Consider the following 17,951-nt stretch of genomic DNA (forward strand, 5'->3'; position numbering starts at 1 on the left):
CGCAGAGAAGCCAGCATTCTTAACCACTGAGCAATGTCTCCAGCCACATACGAAGTTAAAACAACTTTATAATGTAATCATCAGCATCCAGGAGGCGGTATGCGCGGGCTGTATTCTAATGGTCACTCTCAGAAGTGCAATCGAGGGACTGTTGATCAGGCTGCATCGGGCATTACCTGTCATCCCCTGGAAGCTGAATACTGATAAGAGGACAAGAGAAGAAAGAGGCCCGTGGGCAAATGAAGGGCAGCCGTTGGGCGTCAGCACCGGTCTGGTGGGAGAATAGATTACCCTGGAAGTCACCTGTGAGTTTCTGAGAGGATGGTGGCCAGTTTCTTGGATGTTTGCCTGGTGAGTAGAGTGCACCAGGGTCTGAGGAGGGGTTTCAAAACCCAGGTGGCTGAGACAGAAACATTGCAGAGATTTGGGAGCCATCCTGGGCTATATAGATTTCTGGGTTCCAATTACAGTTTCTAGTTTTGCAGGTTTAGAATGTTCTGGAGTTAGCATTTAGAAAAAGCTCTTGGCTGCTGCTGCTGCTGCTGCTCCTGTTCCTACTAGGGGATTACAGCGGCCAAGGAGCTTGGTCCCTTCTAGTCACTGCTAGGGACTGGGGCAGTAGGATGTTTTTCAAACATAAAAAGTTAGGTGAAATACGTAATTGAAATGAGATGTTGCACATCTTAGTTCAGGTGTAACAGTGTCTTGGCAACAGTCACATGAGTGGTGGAGAATGAACCCTTGTCTGTGCTCTCGGGTTGCATTTTTCCAATACAAAGCAGTTGAGTTTGCAGCACCAGCCTGAAGTTAAAGATCAGCACCATCAGCTCCACCTCAGTGGATCAAGAAATGTAGTCAAGGCTTTGCCTCACAATGTCTGGCCTCAAAGAGTCATCAAAAAAGTGCTACAACTATTTCATGTTTAAAATGTTACTGTTTTCTTAATATTTTTTTCCCAACTTTAACCTTCTGTGGTGCCTAAGAGAAGCTAGAGGCTTGAACTTAGCCTGGGCGTAGATCTTATTTTAAAATTTCAAAAAAAAAATTGTGTATATGTGTATGTGGCTGAGTGTGTGTGCAGGGGCCAGAAATGGGCATTGGATCGCCTGGAACAGGCCACTGTGAAACACTAGGTATGGGTCCTAGGAACTGAACCAGGGTCTTCTGTAAGAACAGCAAGTGCTCTTAACAGCTGAACCAGACCCGTAGTTCATATTTTTAAACCTTTTAACAAGCCTGCTGATTTGTGATGAAATACAAAGACAGTGGGGGAAAAAAAACCCAAACAAAAAACAAAAAAAAAAAAACCTGGGGAGAGCTACACCCATATATGAGACTATTTTTGTTTGGTTGGTTTTGGTGCAGGGGGTGGGGGTGGGTTTCTTGCATGTATGAGAGACTTTGCACAGAATAAATTGCCTTCTCTGAGATTAGATCAGAAACAAGTCTCTCAGTACTCCCTACCACCCGCAGCATAGCATATGGGCCATAGTTTGGTACTGAAGAAGATGCTTATTAAGCTGAATTAAGTAAACTTGGGAATGTTTCAATATATTTGAAAGCAAGTTTTAAGACATAGCAGCTGTGTACAGTAAGGTTTTCACCCAGTGGTCTCTCTCCACATGGTTGGTGAGAATATATAACATAAACGTGTGTGTGTGTGTGTGTGTGTGTGTGTGTGTGTGTGTGTGTGTGTGTGTGAGAGAGAGAGAGAGAGAGAGAGAGAGAGAGAGAGAGAGAGAGAGAGAGAGAGAGAGAGAGATCCAAAGGAACATGTAGAAGATTAACAAAGGAACAAATCTATAAGGCCATGTTATGAACTGTTTGGAGCAACGAAAAATATGTGGGTCTGATAAACCAGCAAGTGCCTCTATTCTTTCCTGGGTTATTGAACTACTGGTGAGATTATTTAAGGTCAGTGTTTATAGGAGTGGGGATAAAGTGCACGTCAAGTAAGTAGTGTCCTTGCCACTTGTGAGTACATTGAAAACAATAAAGAGAAATGTTTCAATGTAACATCCTTACTAGTAAAAGTTAGTTCTCTAAAGGCAAGCGGTTAGCTCAGTTTGAATCTCTTCAACAGAAAACAAAACTAGACTTCGTATCCAAGCCTCTATGACTCACTTTGGGAGGCTTCCTTTGGTCCTAGCTTTGGGCATATTTAAATGAGTCCTGGAGCATCCCGGGCTTCACCTGTCCTGGGCTCTCAGGCCTTGTACCACCTGACAGGTCGGACCCTCCAATTCTTTTCATGGTGTGCTCAGGTTCTGTAGGCCCCATCTCTTTCGCTAGCTGAAGTCTAATGTCTTAGGAAGCAGACCAAACTCCCTAGGTCAAGAGGGGGAGCCAAGGAACACACTGTGGATCCACTGGGCCAAATCCCTCTTACCCTGTAGTTCAGACTTCACACAGTGCGTTGGGTACAAGCGGAAATGTGACATCAGTTAATATCTGTGAGAAGCTGTTGCCTTTCCACAGGGAACATTGAAACCACACAGATTTGAGACCTGCATCACAGACTAACTTGAATGAAATGCCTTCTTGTGAGGTGGAACTCCACCCTACTAAATCCTCACAGAACAACAGTGTAAAACTAGAGAAAAAGGCTTAGATAAATGCATGTTCTGAGTCACGATTTTGGCATATAAGAAAGACGAAAATGTGGTTCTGCTTTCTTCAATGTCTTTTCTTCATGCACACCTGACAGCGGCTTATGATTTTCTCTAACTCTCCGGCTTTCACAGTTGATGGAATAGGTTTTCTGAAATAAACACAAATGAATAAGCTTGTTGATTGGTAGATAAAAGGGAATACTTATTTGCTTTGAGTTTTGTTAGTATTGTAGCCAATTTTAGTTTATTACAGAAACAGCTCCCTTTATAGAAGAGAATTTTTGAAATTCTCTTGTGTTTGCATTTATACACATATCGACATTTTATAAATTTCATTGTGTTTCATTGTGATTCATGGAATACAGACTTTCCTGCAAGACTATTCCTTCCCTTTAAATACTCATAAGCCTTCTAATACATTACCTTAAGATTAGCTAGTGTTTTTATTCAGTACTTTACTATGAACCCATTACGTGTTGAACGTGCTTAGAGAAGACAAAGTCATGTGTACATTTGGTCTTTACTGACACAGTGAGAAATAAGGCTACTCATTGACTTGAAAAAAACCTCTAGCCTGGGAGTATGAAGATAAACAGGATTCTATTGGTAGTCCTGAGAGAGCTAATGTAAGTACATCCACACAGAGGTAAAAATAAAAAGCAAGTACAGTTGTTCAATTGAGTTATCAGATTAAGGCCAACACTGCATAGTTACCTGAACATTCTTTCTGGGTTTAATGAAGCCAGCCAGAAACTATAGGAGTTCGAGTAGTAGTTACACGTTCCTCGTCCATGGCACTCTATAAATGGGCTGGCTCGGAACTCCTCCAGGCAGGAGCCAGGTGATGCGAGTGCTTGCCCAGCACCCTCTGAGCCTGCGCTGGTGAACTAGCACAACAAAAAGACCTCAGTGAAAAACACTGCCCATTGGAGCTCAATGCAAGTGTTCCCACATTTTGGGCATGGGTAGGGAGCAGTAATATTAACAAACAAACAAACAAATAAATAAACCCCCAGAAAACTCTAATTTATTCCCTTTGATCCAGATTTGCTAATGCTCTGGGCGTCTTCTAGGAAGAGCTATAGTTACAGTACAAGATTCTAAAAGCAATACTCATTGCTGGAAATGTGCTAAGGTTTTTCTATTTTCTTCTTACCATAACGAAGGAAAAACCTTTCCAGAGAGAAACCCAGCCATGGGGACATGGCGGGATAGCAGTAGTTTGACTGTGAACAGCTATGGCCATTGCAGGACCCTCGCAGACGGTGCATCTGCAAAATGAAACCAATAGTACGACAGTGCCTTTCTATCGTTACGTTCCGTACGAGTTAAGTGATTCACTCGACCCTCTTCTAGAGTGAAGGGGTTGAGCTGTTACCTGCTAATATAGGGTTCAAGGGCTCTGCCAGTAATTGGAGCCATGTCCATTGGCATCGGAGCTGGTGTTGACAGCCAGTACGAATAATCATTTCGTGATGCAAAGTTACATACATTATTGATGTTACAGAACAAGAATGGCATTGTGGTGAATCGCTGCAGGCAGCTGCCCAGAGTACCTAATAAAACATGAGGCTGAGCATCACTTCCAGTAAGTTACAGTTATTCTGATTGTCATTATTATTTAGAAACAGGGCAATTATCACATAACCTGTGGCGATCCTGGACCAAAAAAATTATTTGCAAAATGTGGTATTATAAAGCTTTAGGAATGATGGAAGTCAAAGCCTCAAATAGCAAAGCGGCCCTCCCTGCCCTATCAAGAATGCTTCCCACAGCCCTTTGTCTTTCTGCTTGGAGAGAACTTGGGACCTGATGTTGTTCAGTTGGGACAATGTCTTTGCGTCAACTATTTCCAGATATTCACAATAGCAAATAACCAGAGGAAGCTTTAGAAAAAATGAATTTGAAGATTAAATAAAGAACAAAACATAGATGGTTGAGGTTAAAGTTGTTGGCATTGACCAATCTAGGTGGGTTCCCTCTAGCTGTGTATTCATCAGGATGGAAACTCAACCGTGGGCCCACAGTCGCTCTGTCAAATGCACCAGAAGATGCTAACATTGTTTACAATGGCCGTCAGAGGAAGCTCCCATCCTAACGAATATCTTACAGTCTGCATCATAAGGTGACAGGGATCTAGAACCTTACCAAGGTCTTGTCCATGTGCGCGTTCGTTTCCTTGTACAAAAAGAAGAGAAAACCCGCTATAGAGGGGCTGTGTTCCCTCAGGACAGGAAGGAGTGGCCACTGTCTGGCTGTGTCGGGTGAAGATGAAGCCTCGAACTCGTGTCCCGGTGCCAGGTGTACCCCGGTCTCCAGCTTTTCCCTTTAAACCTGGTAATCCATCCGATCCAGGTGGGCCTTCGAAAAACAAGTTATACATGTTGCAACAGGACCAGACTCTTTACCACGCTTCTTTACCAAAGTACTCTTTTAAATGTGCTTATGTAGCTGGTAAGCCACGGATAGGACAAGGGATCTTAGGGAACCGTGGACTGTAAGATGGCTCTGACAGTTCGAATCCGAGATGCTCCTCAGAAGCTTCTGGTTTGAATGCTCAGTCCTTCCATGGCTTGTGGCACTATTATAAAGGCTCTAAATCCTTAGGAGTGGGGCCTGACAGCTAGAACTAGTCATTAAGGGTCAGGCTTTGAAGATTTTACTTGCCAGCAAGTCTAGTTTTCTATGCTTGCTGACACACCAAGAGGCGAGGACTGCTTCTGTTGTCACAAACTGAGCTGTGGTCACTGCTGTGCCTTTCCTATTTGGTGACAAACCCTTCTTCCCTTAAGTTGCTTCTTTTAAGGATGTTTATCACAGAGACTCAAAAGTAACTACCATGGATCTTAAACAAAAGACGCTTTCTAGTCTCGCCATGGCAACTATAAAATGATGAGCTGAGCACGGCAGAAACTGGAGGCAACATTTCATGCTCATGTGCGCTATGCTAGACTATGCTGCATCACTATGGGTCTAAGCCTGAATCCTTGCATCATTCTTATGAGGCCTCTATAGAAGTTGATTTACTTGATAAATCAACTCCCAACACAATTTGTATTGTAGTATCCTGTGCTTGTTCTTACTTCATTATAAAGTCCAGCTTTGGCCACTAAAAATGTATAAATTAATAGAACCATGGAGAAAAGCACATAATGAAGTCAAACAGGTTGTCCTCTAATGTAGATTCCAGCTATATCAAAAGTAACCTCAGCGTAATACCACAATTAACATGACAGTACCATATTTGAATTGAGGTGTCTAACTTAGTTGGGAAATCATACTTGGAAGTTATGCCTTCTTTAACAAAGCCAGTAACCTCAGGTGGTCAGACTTTCAGTATTTTCCAGAGGAGTGCTTGAGACGTTTGCAGATTTTCAAACTGACATTCATAGCTTATACTCTACATAGATCATTATATTTAAGAGGCCTTTTTATAGAACACCTGAGTTGTTGACTTGTGTTCAAAATTAGTATACTTAAAAGTCAGCTTTGTTAAATAAGGAAGTCAAGAATAAATAAATAAAGGAAGGACGCAAAGTTGTTTTATCCATGCCAAGGTAGTATTTAAGAAAACCAAACCAAACCAACAGAACAAAAATCTCAGCATGACATGCCACTGTTGAGAGCCTGACCAAGCCAAAGCATTCCCTGACACCCTCGTGTGTAGAGAAGGAACAAAGCTCCTGTAACCCAGAAACATGCTTGGCAGAGTCAGTAATAGCTGGAGCCAGCCCCCTCCCCCACCATGAAGAAGGAACACAGTTTTTTCTCTAAAACCAGGTATGTGCTTGGCAGAACTGTAATGGCCTTAGCGGAGCTGTGGCTTAGGATCCTGAGAACCCAACTCTTCCCACCCTAAGGGCCTACGGCTATCAGTCCCGAGGTGCCCTGTTCTCGGTCCCTGATGCCCTTGAGATACCCCGTGTTCTCCGTGTGCAACATTGGTTGATTTAGCTTTCCCCCTCTTCTTCCCACTATATGATACCTCTCCACAGACACTGTCCCACTCCTCTCCTAGAAGCAGTGCATTAGATGCTGTACTTCTTAATGAGATTCCCTAGCATAAGGCAGGGCTTATGCAAGATCTCCCGATCCCAAATCTTCTATATTCTCATCTTCTGATCTGGCCCTCCCACTTAGGACCCTGTCACTGAAGAAGCACTTGCCAGTCCAGGTCATATTACTCCTATAAGAAATTGTTAGCCAACTAACTTTTGTAGGCAACTAAAAAACAATTAGCCTTTCTAAAAATAGGATACCAACTAGTGACTCAGCAGCTCTGTTTGTCTTTAGCCAAAAATGTACACCTTGACTAAAAATTAAAAGTACATCTGCCCAGGGCAGAATGGACAGTGCATTCCAGTCATCTGTGATTCCTGCTTCTTCCAAATGAACAGCTGGCCCCCTGTCCTTGTTCTAATCTGAGCAATGGGACTAACCAGAAGACCCAAAATACTCGTGCAGTCATATGGGCATACGTATAAATAAGTCCCCTCTGGAGACTGAAACAATACTGCTTCCATAGGGTCCCAGGCTGGATGCTTACCTTGCTGACCTTTAGAGCCTTTGTTGCCCTTTTCACCATCTGGTCCTGGAGTTCCTGGTTTTCCATCCTCGCCTGGTTTACCTCTTGGCCCACATGGTCCTAGGCAAAAGGCACTGGTGTATTACATGCTATCATATTAGAATAAAAAGTGAGCCTGCCACCCAGCCAAGTAAGCACAGAATTGCAGTTTCACAAGCCAAGATTGACATCCCAGGAAGGCTTTCTTTAGTCTCGAACAAACTGGCACATTTGCTCTCTAACTTCCCCAAAAGGCCTCAAGAAACCATGAATATATGAACATGTGTGCTGTTTCATTTCACTTTATTCCAGAACTCACTATTCCCATGGAATAAGCCAACAAGTAATTCCGCTCTTACCTCTCATGTGATACAGACAAAGCGAGAGAGCAAGAGTCCTATTGATAAGTCTGTGAGGGCTCAGGCTCTGTTCCCAAATATAGTAATATGGAAAGGCTTTAAAGTCATTTCCCCTAACACCTTGGTGTATAAATTGTTAGAGGAGTCGAATTTATGGGACTTGGATATAGTTAGGCATTCATTTAAAAGTTGAGCCCCAAAGCTGATGTTTGTCAAAGGAGACAGATAAGATACTTTTCTCCTAATAAAAATGAAACACAGCATTTTCAGGTGTGTTTTTCCTACTTTGTACTATGTCCAGATTTTGTTGTTGTTGTTTTAAGACAGGGTTTCTCTGTGTAGCCCTGGGTGTCCTGGACTCTCTTTGTAGACCAGGCTGTCCTTGAACTCACAGAGATCTGCCTGCTCCTGATTCCCAAGTGTTGGGATTTAAAGTGTGCACCACCACCCCCCTGCTTTGCCGAGATGTTTTAATGTGGGTCTAAGCTCTTTTTTTTTTTTTTTTTTTTTTTTTTTTTGCTGGTCAGGGTAAATGAGCCCAGTCCTAAACTGGCTGTACAAAACATTGCAGTGTCTAGTGTTTTCTGTGGCTTTCTATTGTCTGCTTCCAAGTGCTACAGATTTTCTTTCTTCACCCTTTCTTAAAGATCCAGGTTAATGGCGTTAACCCCGCACCTGGGATTCCTGGTGGTCCCAGTAGCCCGGGATCTCCTTTCATTCCTGGCTGCCCTGGTGCACCAGGTGGCCCTGGGCTTCCCGGAAGAGAGATGATCTTAAGTGTGCCAGGTTTTCCAGGTGCGCCTATTGACAGAAACACAATGAGAAGATGGCTTCATGAAGCCCCACCCCCTTTTAAAATAGGGAACAGCAGTAGAGAAATAGAGCTATTTACCAGGTGGTCCTATTGGCCCAGTTGGTCCTGGATGTCCAGGTGATCCAAGAAATCCTGGATTACCCTTCTCTCCTAAGAAGGAGGAGGAAAAGTAAAATATAAATAAAGCGGGGGGGGGGGGCAGGAACCTTGTATTTAGGGAAGTATTCCTAAGCATGTACTTTTTTAGTTTGGGACCCAGTGAGGTATTTTGGGTAAATTATGAGGTTCCACTGAGCCGATATTCTCTTGATGAGCTGTTACATTTAGTTGACTCAGTTACCCACGTTCTTATTTTGTTGCTCTAGCTGCATAGATAGCTCAGAGTTTATATCAGGTATTCTCACATAAAAATTTTTATGTAACAAAGTCGCTAGCATTTCACTTCGGTTCATTATCTTCTGTACAGATAATAAGAGGTTACCAAGAAATAGCCATTGTTTTGCAGAAATACTCCTTTAAAGAGTATTAAAATTGCATAGACATAAAATTGCTCGGCATGGTGGCCCACACCTTTAATCCCAACACTCAGGAGGCTGAGGCAGGTGGCTCTCTGTAAATTCAAGCCTAGCCTGATCTACACAGCAGGTTCCAGGACAGCCAGAACTACACACAGAGACCCTGTCTCAAAACAACCACAGTAACAAATTGCATAGACATTAGATCTAAATTACCTAAAGTACTTCAATAATAAATAGGCTATCAAGAGGTGAAATACAATAAGGTGCAGGCCTGCAGTCCCAGTACTTGGGAGACAGAAGCAAGATTGCAGGGTCAAGGCTCTTTCAAAGAAGCAAAACAGAAAAGATAAAAGAAACAAAATAAAATAATTACAGCACCAAAGTTAACTGACAACTCCTCTAGAAATTATCCATTTCCTCTGAGACCCAGAAGAAAGGATGAATGTCCACCTATGAGCATGAGAAGCAACCTAAATACTGCGGTGATGGAACGTTTTCCCAAATAAAGGAGTGAAGCCATTATTCAAGGCCAGGGCCTTCTTCTGAAATCTGATTGTGTCCTATAGAGAGTCTTAAGACCAATTCACAGGAGTTGGTCTTAAGACTCTCCTCCCTGCTTACCTCTAAACATTGAAAAGCATTCACGAATTCCTTTCTTTAGTTGAGCTTTTATGTGCTTCTCACATTGTTGATGTTTTTATTCTGAGACTTGGGAAGGCGGAGTCATTAACTTGATCTAGGATGACCTGTCTGTATTCATCTGCCCCACATCCAGTGAGATTCCTCAGAATCATTCACAATGATCTCTCCTTAGCTAACTGCTCCTTAAAAGGATGGAACCTAGAAACCATTTTCCTTCATGGAAAACCAGGCTTTGTTCACACTGGGTACAATTGTTGTTTAGTACTTCTACAGGCTGTCAGAAAAGAAAAGATTCCACCCTTAAGAAACCCATAACGAAGAGGAACAGTTCAACAATGAATCTAATAAAAAATTGTTTGCATTACATTACAACCTCCCCACACCCAACAGAATCTCACTACATAGCTCTGGAAAGTCTAGACTTCACAATGTAGAGCAGGCTGACCTTGTACTTCTAGTGATCCTCTTGCCTCTTTCTGGCGTATCACACTACATTCAATATTAATAAAATAATGGTATGGATTTCAGTGTTAGAGCTCTTGTCCAGCAAATATGATTTTTTTTGGTTCAGTCCCTATTACTGCAAATAAATAAATAAACCCCATAAGACACAAATGTATAAATCTGTGCCTAAAAATTCACTTCACCCACATAATGGCCTGGTGGCTGGTTTTTTTTTTTTTTTTAAGATTTTTATCAGCTTTCCAAATTATGGCCAAAACTTTAAAATATCACTGTTAGTATTGATGAAGGGTACCATCCAAAGGGAGCACTTTCAATTGTCTCTAATTGTCCCATAGTTTCCACTCTCATGTTGTAGCTTTCATCTCAACCCATGGGTTCAGATGCTAGTAGAGTGCTCTAGCCTCACACTGAAATCCTGTGAGTGGGTCCTCACACTGAAATCCTGTGAGTGGGTCCTCACACTGCAGCCCTCTTTGTACTGCTCCTTCTGTCTCTGGTGGCCATAGAAGTTCATCAAACGTGATGTGCTGTTTTACAAATGTGATTTGAGTGGCAGTTACAGTGTATTTATATATAAGAGCAATGGTGTTAAAATAGTACCTTTTATGCCTGGAAATCCAGGGAATCCCGGATCACCTCTGAGACCTGGAAGACCTGGAATGCCTGGGGCTCCCTATATTTTGAATACAGGGGAAGGAGCAGAACCACAGATAAAGTTTTAAAAATATAGTACTCATGACAGATTACTTTTAAGCAAAAGATGTGACTTCATATTGGATAAGAATAAAGTAAAATTAACAGACAAGATTTTTATCTGTCATCTCAGCATTCTACCTACTTTTAGCTTTTATGTTTCCCAGAGCTCTTCTTAGGAGCTCTTCTTTAAAACACACACACACACACACACACACACACACACACACACACACACACACACACACACACAGAGAGAGAGAGAGAGAGAGAGAGAGAGAGAGAGAGAGAGAGAGAGCATCTAATGGTAATGCATATGTTTTAGCTTTGAATGCATTTAAGTGGAACTGCCCTGTGTTTGGGGGGTCATTTCAGGAAGAATGAACCTGTAACTGTTGCAAGGACAGTGGAGCCATTGTGGAACCCAAGTGTCATTCTGCTCAGCTGTCAGAGTTCTAAGTTATTCCTGACGAGGGTAGCAGGAGAACTACTGTCTAGAGATGGGACCTCAAAGGGCAGTAGGGGAAGAGGTTGAGCCTACTGAGTAGAAGGTGCTCACATTAATTGCTGTTGGATATTTGAGGCACTCAAAGACTGGTGGAAAAGAAGAGAGGGAGCAGGGCTTCCAAAAAGAGCCATACCTTAGGTCTACTCTCACGTTGTTCCTAGGAATTGAGATAGAGTGCTATTGAAAACAATGAACTAAAAATCATGAGAGAGGTGCCAAGAATCACAAGGTTATTAGAGTCAGCTCCCTCAGGAGGAAAAGACCATAGTCCAGTTGCTGGGATGAAGTAACCATCTGTTGTCTTTAGCAAAAGGCAGCTAAAGAAAGTCAGGTATCAGCTTCAGCCCTTGGGTGGGAAGGGAGGTATTTTATGCAAAGAGACAGATGTTAAAAGGGCCAGTCAGGAAATCCATCCAGAAGAATCATCTTTCCATTGGAAATGAGCACAAAAGCACCTGAAGAATTACGAGAGGCCCTATTTACAGACCATACGTTCTATCTGCCAGTGACCCTGGAAGAACTTTAGGTGCAATCATCACATCAGTAATGACAACTTTTGAAGCACCAGAGAGTACATGAGAAACATCTGCAGATTGGTTGGAGGCGGGTGATATCTCAAAAAGTCGATTCTAGAAACCAAATAACAAGAGATGAAAACAGCTTTACATGATTCCTAATAATAGTCATGCCACAGAACCCCCATATTTACCCCTAGTGCGGGTATTAGAGCTGGGTCGTGGCTTGGCAGAGTCTGTATTTTCATGTGACCTCTCCACCATATCTTTGTGGTCACAGTGACTGCTACATAGGGCAATCAGGATTGGTTTTAAGCTTGGTGAATGACCAAAACAGAGGCAGGTTCTTTAAAGGATTAATTTCAACTTGTAGAGGAAATGACATGCATTCTTGAATGAAGAGGTGGTTGGTGTGTGTGTGTGTATGTGTGTGTGTGTGTGTGTGTGTGTCTGTGTGTGTGTCTGTGTCTGTGTGTGTGTGTATTGGATGACGTGGAGCTGGAGTTACAGATGGTTATGAGCTGAGGGTGCTGGGAACGGAACCCATGTCCTCTGGAAGAGTAGCAGATGTTCTTAACCACTGAGCCATCTCTCCAGCTGTGGTGCATTGTTTCTTAGTCTAGAAAATGAGACTCTCCTGATGTCAACTCTTTCCAGCCCTCTGGATAGGTTCACATTCAACCTCAGCCTCCAGTTGTACCCCTCCTACACATGTGCAGTCAGTCTTTAGGCTCCGAAAGCTCCTTTCCTCTCAGCCTTTTTACTTGTTCTTTTTTACTTGTTACTTTTACTTGTTCTTCTGGATAACTGATGTGCATCTCTTCAGACTCAGGCTCTGAGCACATTCCACAGGGGAGATGCAGTGCCCTTGCTGTGTTCCTTCAGCCCTCCACCTTTCCTTGTAACAGTGTAAAAACAATGTATCTCCGTATCTTCTACTTCTCCTTACCTCTGTTGACTGCTACAGAGTCCACACTCCATACTGAGCATCAACCCACACTCATCTATTCAACACCTCTTTCCAAACAGTAATGAGCTCACTGCATGTGCTACTAAGAGAATTGAGGGGAGGTGGGGGAGGGTGAGGAAGGGACTCAGTCATGAAAGCTCTTGGGATGGGACCCTGGAAGTCTGGGCCTCCAAGAACAGGATGATATCCTTGGAGGTAAATGCAAAAGCTCTGCACTTGCATCTCAAACACCAACAGCACAAGACCAGACAAGGAAAACACAGAAGAAATGCTGCTGTAGGAGAAACTCATAGTAAGAGAGTTGGTGTTATAAAGGATTTAGCAATGGGTTTGCTTAGGAGGCATTAATCATACAAGTGGAATTTAGCTGAGGGAGTTCTGCCTCCAAAGGACTGCAAAGACAAGTAGATACCCAGTAACCAGGCCTGATGGAGATGAGCAAGGGTTACAATGCGAGGATGTAAATGTTACCAGAATGAACCAGTCATCAGGCTTAGCACTGAAGAAGTGCCTCCACCAGGATGCTCAAGGGGGCATACAGGGTCGCAAGCAGTGTTAAATCCTGGCCTGCCATAAAGCCCCTGGTTCTACTCCCGAGAAAAGCATAATTCTGCCAGTTGGCCAAGATGAACCTGGGCAACAACTTTTTGGAAAAAATACAACCCTGGTGTGCTTAAAATGATTCTAGCAATATCTTTGTGGTGAAAAATACCCCATTTGCCTAAATGGCTATGTTTACAGTCTCCCATCTCAATTTACATTGTTCATAGTGTGACCTAAAGCTGGGACCCAAGAGGGCTTTTTTTTTTTTTTGGTGGGGGGAGGGTAGATGATAGCTTATGTGCACTGTATAAGCCTACGGTGTACATAAATGAGTAACCTTCCATGCCAGGCTGGCTTCTCCTGGGCATTAGCCAGCGTTGGATGTGTGCTATTAAAGAGCTTTCTCCCCTTGTCACCGGTCTACAACAATGAAGTTGAATTTTATGGCTTGTGAGCACAGCTGGTTCTAAGCTCAGTGTGTCATTACCACCGTGGCCATGAGTCAGCTGAGTGGCCCAAAGGGAACTTAGGCTGAAGTCCTAAAATGGTAATGTTCAGACCAGAGAGACACTTCCCTTCCATAGCCACTCACTGGGAGACTTTGCTCTTTTTTCCGAAAGTTATTCTGTTGCTGGCTTCATTTTAAAAGGAGATGCTGTCAAACTGAGTTACATTCACGGTAGAGGTAAGGCTGATGAACAATGAACTGAATCTGCCAGAACCAGGTAGAAAATAATAGGAGGAAATGGAAGTTATATTCAAACATTTGACGATACATATGTATGTGTTGGGGGAGGTAAAATGCACATATTTGCAAGATAGCAAAGATCATTTTGAAAGAATATTAGGAAGGTGGAGAGAGGGCTCAGAGGTTAAGAGTGCTTCTGTTGGCTGCTCTCCCAAAGGTCCTGGGTTCAATTCCTGGGAGCCACATGGTGCCTTAGAACCATCTAAAATTACATCTGGTGCCCTCTTCTGGCCTGCAGGCAGAATACTGTATACATAATAGTAAAATCTTTAAAAAAAGAAAGCATATTAATAGAGGGCAAAAATGACTATTGTTTGAGGCAGGTTGAAGGCAATTGTCATTTACTAGGTACTTAGAATTCTCTCCCCCGCCCCAGAGAGTTTAAATAGCTCCGGGTTTAAATAAACAAGAGTCAGAGGTTTGTACCCCATAGATCCATGTGTTATAAAGGTCTTGCAGCCCTTAAAAGTTTTTGATTTCCTGGGCTCTGTGGGACCTTGGATGTATCACATCACTGCACAGATGTATCATAAATAGTGAAAGTGTACTGTGTTCAGGTGCAACTGATCATTGCAACAGTCAGTTTACCAGTTAATAGTACAGTCCATGAATAGTGAGCAAGTGTGAACAGTACTGATGATATACACAATATGCCTGCAGTATAACAACAGTAAGCCAGAACTGCATTAGTAACATTCCACACTCACCGGGTGTCCTGGTGGGCCTATGTCTCCTACAGCTCCAGGTAGACCTTTGGGGCCAGGCAGTCCCATAAATCCTTTGTCACCTTTTATGCCTTTTACGATATGTCCTGGAGGTCCAGGGGGACCTGGATCACCTGGATTCACAAAGAGTCCGTCAGAGTTGCCAGTAAGGGATTCTCGTGAGTTCTGTCATGGAGTCCCACACCTGATTACTGCCCCCAAACACCCTTTTCTTTGCTGCTGGGAGGTGGGACTGTGGTGAAGATGGAACAAGAGAACACCAGGGAAACATGGGGGAAAGCAGGAAGGAACCACATTTCCCTGAGGACAGTCTGTGGGCAGGCATCTGGCCCAATGCAAACAGAAGCTCAACAGTAGAGGTCGCTGTCTTTAGGATACTTCATTAAACCTACTAATGTTTTACACAGGCCACTGTCCCTCAACACCCCACCAACTCACTTGTGAAAGGAAACACTCTACCTGGATTTCCTCTTAAGCCAGGGAGACCTCTGCTTCCTTTTGGGCCAGGGACAATTGCCCCAGGTAGACCTGGTGGTCCTGGGAGTCCAGCAATGCCTGGCGGTCCTTGAGGTCCAACATCTCCCATGACCCCTTCTCTGCCAGGGAGGCCAGGCAAGCCTTGAACTCCCTTGTCTCCTTTGACACCTGTAGAGAAGAAAGCACGGCTGGGTTTATAGTTTGTGGTTAGTTTCAGTAATGTAGGCTCTTTATAATTTTTTTTTATTTTTACAATGTTAAGATTCATAATGTATTTTCTTTGTTTAAAAAAAAAAAGGCCAGAGAACAAAAATATTTGTCTATAGGTCTTCTTCTGACTAGGTGTTGATGTAGGCAAAATCACTACATCTTATAAATCCCTCTTGTCATGTGTGTGTGTGTGTGTGTGTGTGTGTGTGTGTGTGTGTATGTGTGTGTGTGTGTGTGTGTGTGCTCCTGTGTCTTATTTTTTGAAAAAATGCTTTCAGTGAACTTGAGATCATTGATTTGGCTGTGGTGGCTGGTTATCGAATTCCAGAGATCTGCATATCTCTGCTTGCCCAGTGCTGGCATGAAACAGTGCCTGTTTCATACGTGTGGAGCCATCTCCCCAGCCCTTCCACTCTCTTATTTTAAAAGTAAAAATATACCTGTCAGAGAACAGTTCTTTGAAGAACATTTAGCCAACATATGGACAAAAGGCATGATTTAAGATCTAAGGTGTCATGGAAATGTAAGCCACAGTTATTATTTGGTGAACTTTATAGTGACATTATTTATTTACAGACAATGCAATAGAGCAGAGAAGAGCTAAAGTTCAGGGTAGAGCTTGGAATTGCTGCCCAGTTAGAGGTAGTCATAATCTTGCTTAGTCTCCTGGGTAAAATTTTCCACAGCTGTGACACTGAGTCTGGGGTGGGGTGGGGGAATAAACATGGCAAGAGATATGAAAGAAGACCCTGGAAATGTCACATCTTAGTGCCAGGTATTGTCTGTCATCTCAGAAAACCTCCAAGAAACTGTGCTTTGACATTCCTAGATGAAAGGTGTAGTATGGACTGGTAACAATCTTCCCTTTTCTTTCCCATCTCTATGTTTTTTTTTTTAAATTAAAGAATGTTTTATGTATTTTATTTTATATGTATGTTTTACCTTTATGTACATATGTGCTCCATGTGTGTCCCTGGCACCCAGAGAAGCCAGAAGAGGGCATTAAATCCCTTGCGATTTAATGGAGCTACATGTAGTTGTGCACCACTGTGTACATGTTGAGAACTGAATGCAGGTCCTTTGCAAGAGCAACAAATGCTCTTAACCTCCGAGCCATCTCTCCAGCCCCCATATTATTTTTGAGAGCAAAGGGCATGAGTATAGGCAACTGAGAGTGAGGCTGGTGACTAGAGAAGAGTTGTGAGTGGGTCACTGTTGGGTAGATAGTAAAGGCCTAGGGTAATGAAGAAAACCAAACTGTTGACTGTTACGGTATTGTCTGTAGAGTGTTCACATTCCTTAGTCTTGTAGTGCCTATAATTCATGCTGTTAAAGTGAGCAGAGGCCTTCAGCTTGTTCCTGGCTCTGTAACACTGTTTTTGTACAGCAATGACTGCATGCACTCATGTTGTGGGTTTTATATTACATTTTTGTTAAAATCTTTTCTTTGTTCTCTGATGTGAGTTCTTCTAAGGATTTAGGAGAATAAACCAATTAAACCAACCCATATCTTCCAAGTTTTAGTGAATTCTTCATGTTTTGTTATCCCAGAAGCATTGAGGCATGCGATCCCTTGCTGTCTGGGCTACTTGTTATTTTTAAAGTTTTTTTTCTTATCTAAGGTGTGATTTCCCCCTTTGAAATGTTATTTGCAGTCAAATGAAAGTAATGCAAATACAGCACTCCCTGCTCAGTAGGTTTTGAGCTTAACCTAACAATATGAACAGAAACTTTTCTTTTGCCTATAGTTCTACAACTAGACATTGGAAGGGGGAAAGTTCAATGCTCATAGGGGATGGAAGGCGTTGGGAGGTGTGTAAACACTGAGGTCGACCAGAAGGACAATCAAATCACTAAGGAACAGAGGGAAAGAGCAGCTCTGCCTTCTTCACGCTCCAACGCCAGTGTAGCTCACGTCTACCATCAAGCCGTCTTTTGCAGGTTCTCATAACATCAATCGTTGTGACTAAAGTGTAATTGCTACCCTGAATTCCTCCTATATATAGGATGCAAGGCTAATAAAGATCATTAAAAGGTGCAAACAGTTTGATGTTTCTTTTGGCTTCTCTCTCTATGAAATGGAAGAGTTCAAAGAATCTGCTTATCCTATGCCACTGGCCTGAGAAAGGGGCACTTTGAGGAACATACTAGATAAGTTATCTTGTCTCAGATGTTGAGAGAGGTACAGGGTAAGCCATTGACAAATAGAAACATGAACCTCAAGCTCAGTGCAGGGGCTGGAAGCAAAGTGGGAAATGGTGGCACCACCACCGGACCGCAACAGCAGGGAAGGGTGCTCACAGGCAAGCCAACTCCACCTATATCCTTTTAGGAGTCAAGTTATTAAAACAACCAACTAACAACAACAACACAGATATATATGAATTATTTTTATTTTTAAAAACTTACATAGAAGGAAATCAAAAAAGCCAGAACACAGCTTTGCATTTGTTTCCTTTGTTGTGATGATAAATAGTTTTAATTCACTATTAGGACTAGATAAGTTGTCTTGCCTCAGATGTTGAGAGAGGTACAGGGTAGCCATCAACAAACATGATAATTTGTATCATCATTGGGGCATCTTTCAC

General features: G+C 42.7%; 1 protein-coding gene across 2 annotated transcripts in view; it reads right to left on the minus strand.

The window, feature by feature from the left end:
• Positions 1-1,339: 1,339 nt before the first annotated feature.
• COL4A3 (collagen type IV alpha 3 chain) overlaps positions 1,340-17,951 on the minus strand; it is a 129,362-nt gene continuing 112,750 nt past the window's right edge. For both annotated transcript variants that reach the window (XM_084779821.1, XM_084779822.1), the window contains exons 42-52: positions 15,136-15,321; positions 14,659-14,789; positions 10,575-10,647; positions 8,428-8,499; positions 8,211-8,336; positions 7,159-7,257; positions 4,761-4,973; positions 3,991-4,168; positions 3,769-3,883; positions 3,327-3,499; positions 1,340-2,761 (exon numbers count right to left, since the gene is read on the minus strand). In XM_084779821.1, the coding sequence (XP_084635947.1) occupies positions 2,677-2,761; positions 3,327-3,499; positions 3,769-3,883; positions 3,991-4,168; positions 4,761-4,973; positions 7,159-7,257; positions 8,211-8,336; positions 8,428-8,499; positions 10,575-10,647; positions 14,659-14,789; positions 15,136-15,321 (1,451 nt within the window). In that variant the 3' untranslated portion in view covers positions 1,340-2,676. The remainder of the gene's footprint in view (positions 2,762-3,326; positions 3,500-3,768; positions 3,884-3,990; positions 4,169-4,760; positions 4,974-7,158; positions 7,258-8,210; positions 8,337-8,427; positions 8,500-10,574; positions 10,648-14,658; positions 14,790-15,135; positions 15,322-17,951) is intronic.

This window comes from Acomys minous (genome assembly GCF_964271855.1).
Source record: "Acomys minous genome assembly, chromosome: 4".
Classification (NCBI taxonomy): Eukaryota; Metazoa; Chordata; class Mammalia; order Rodentia; family Muridae; genus Acomys; species Acomys minous.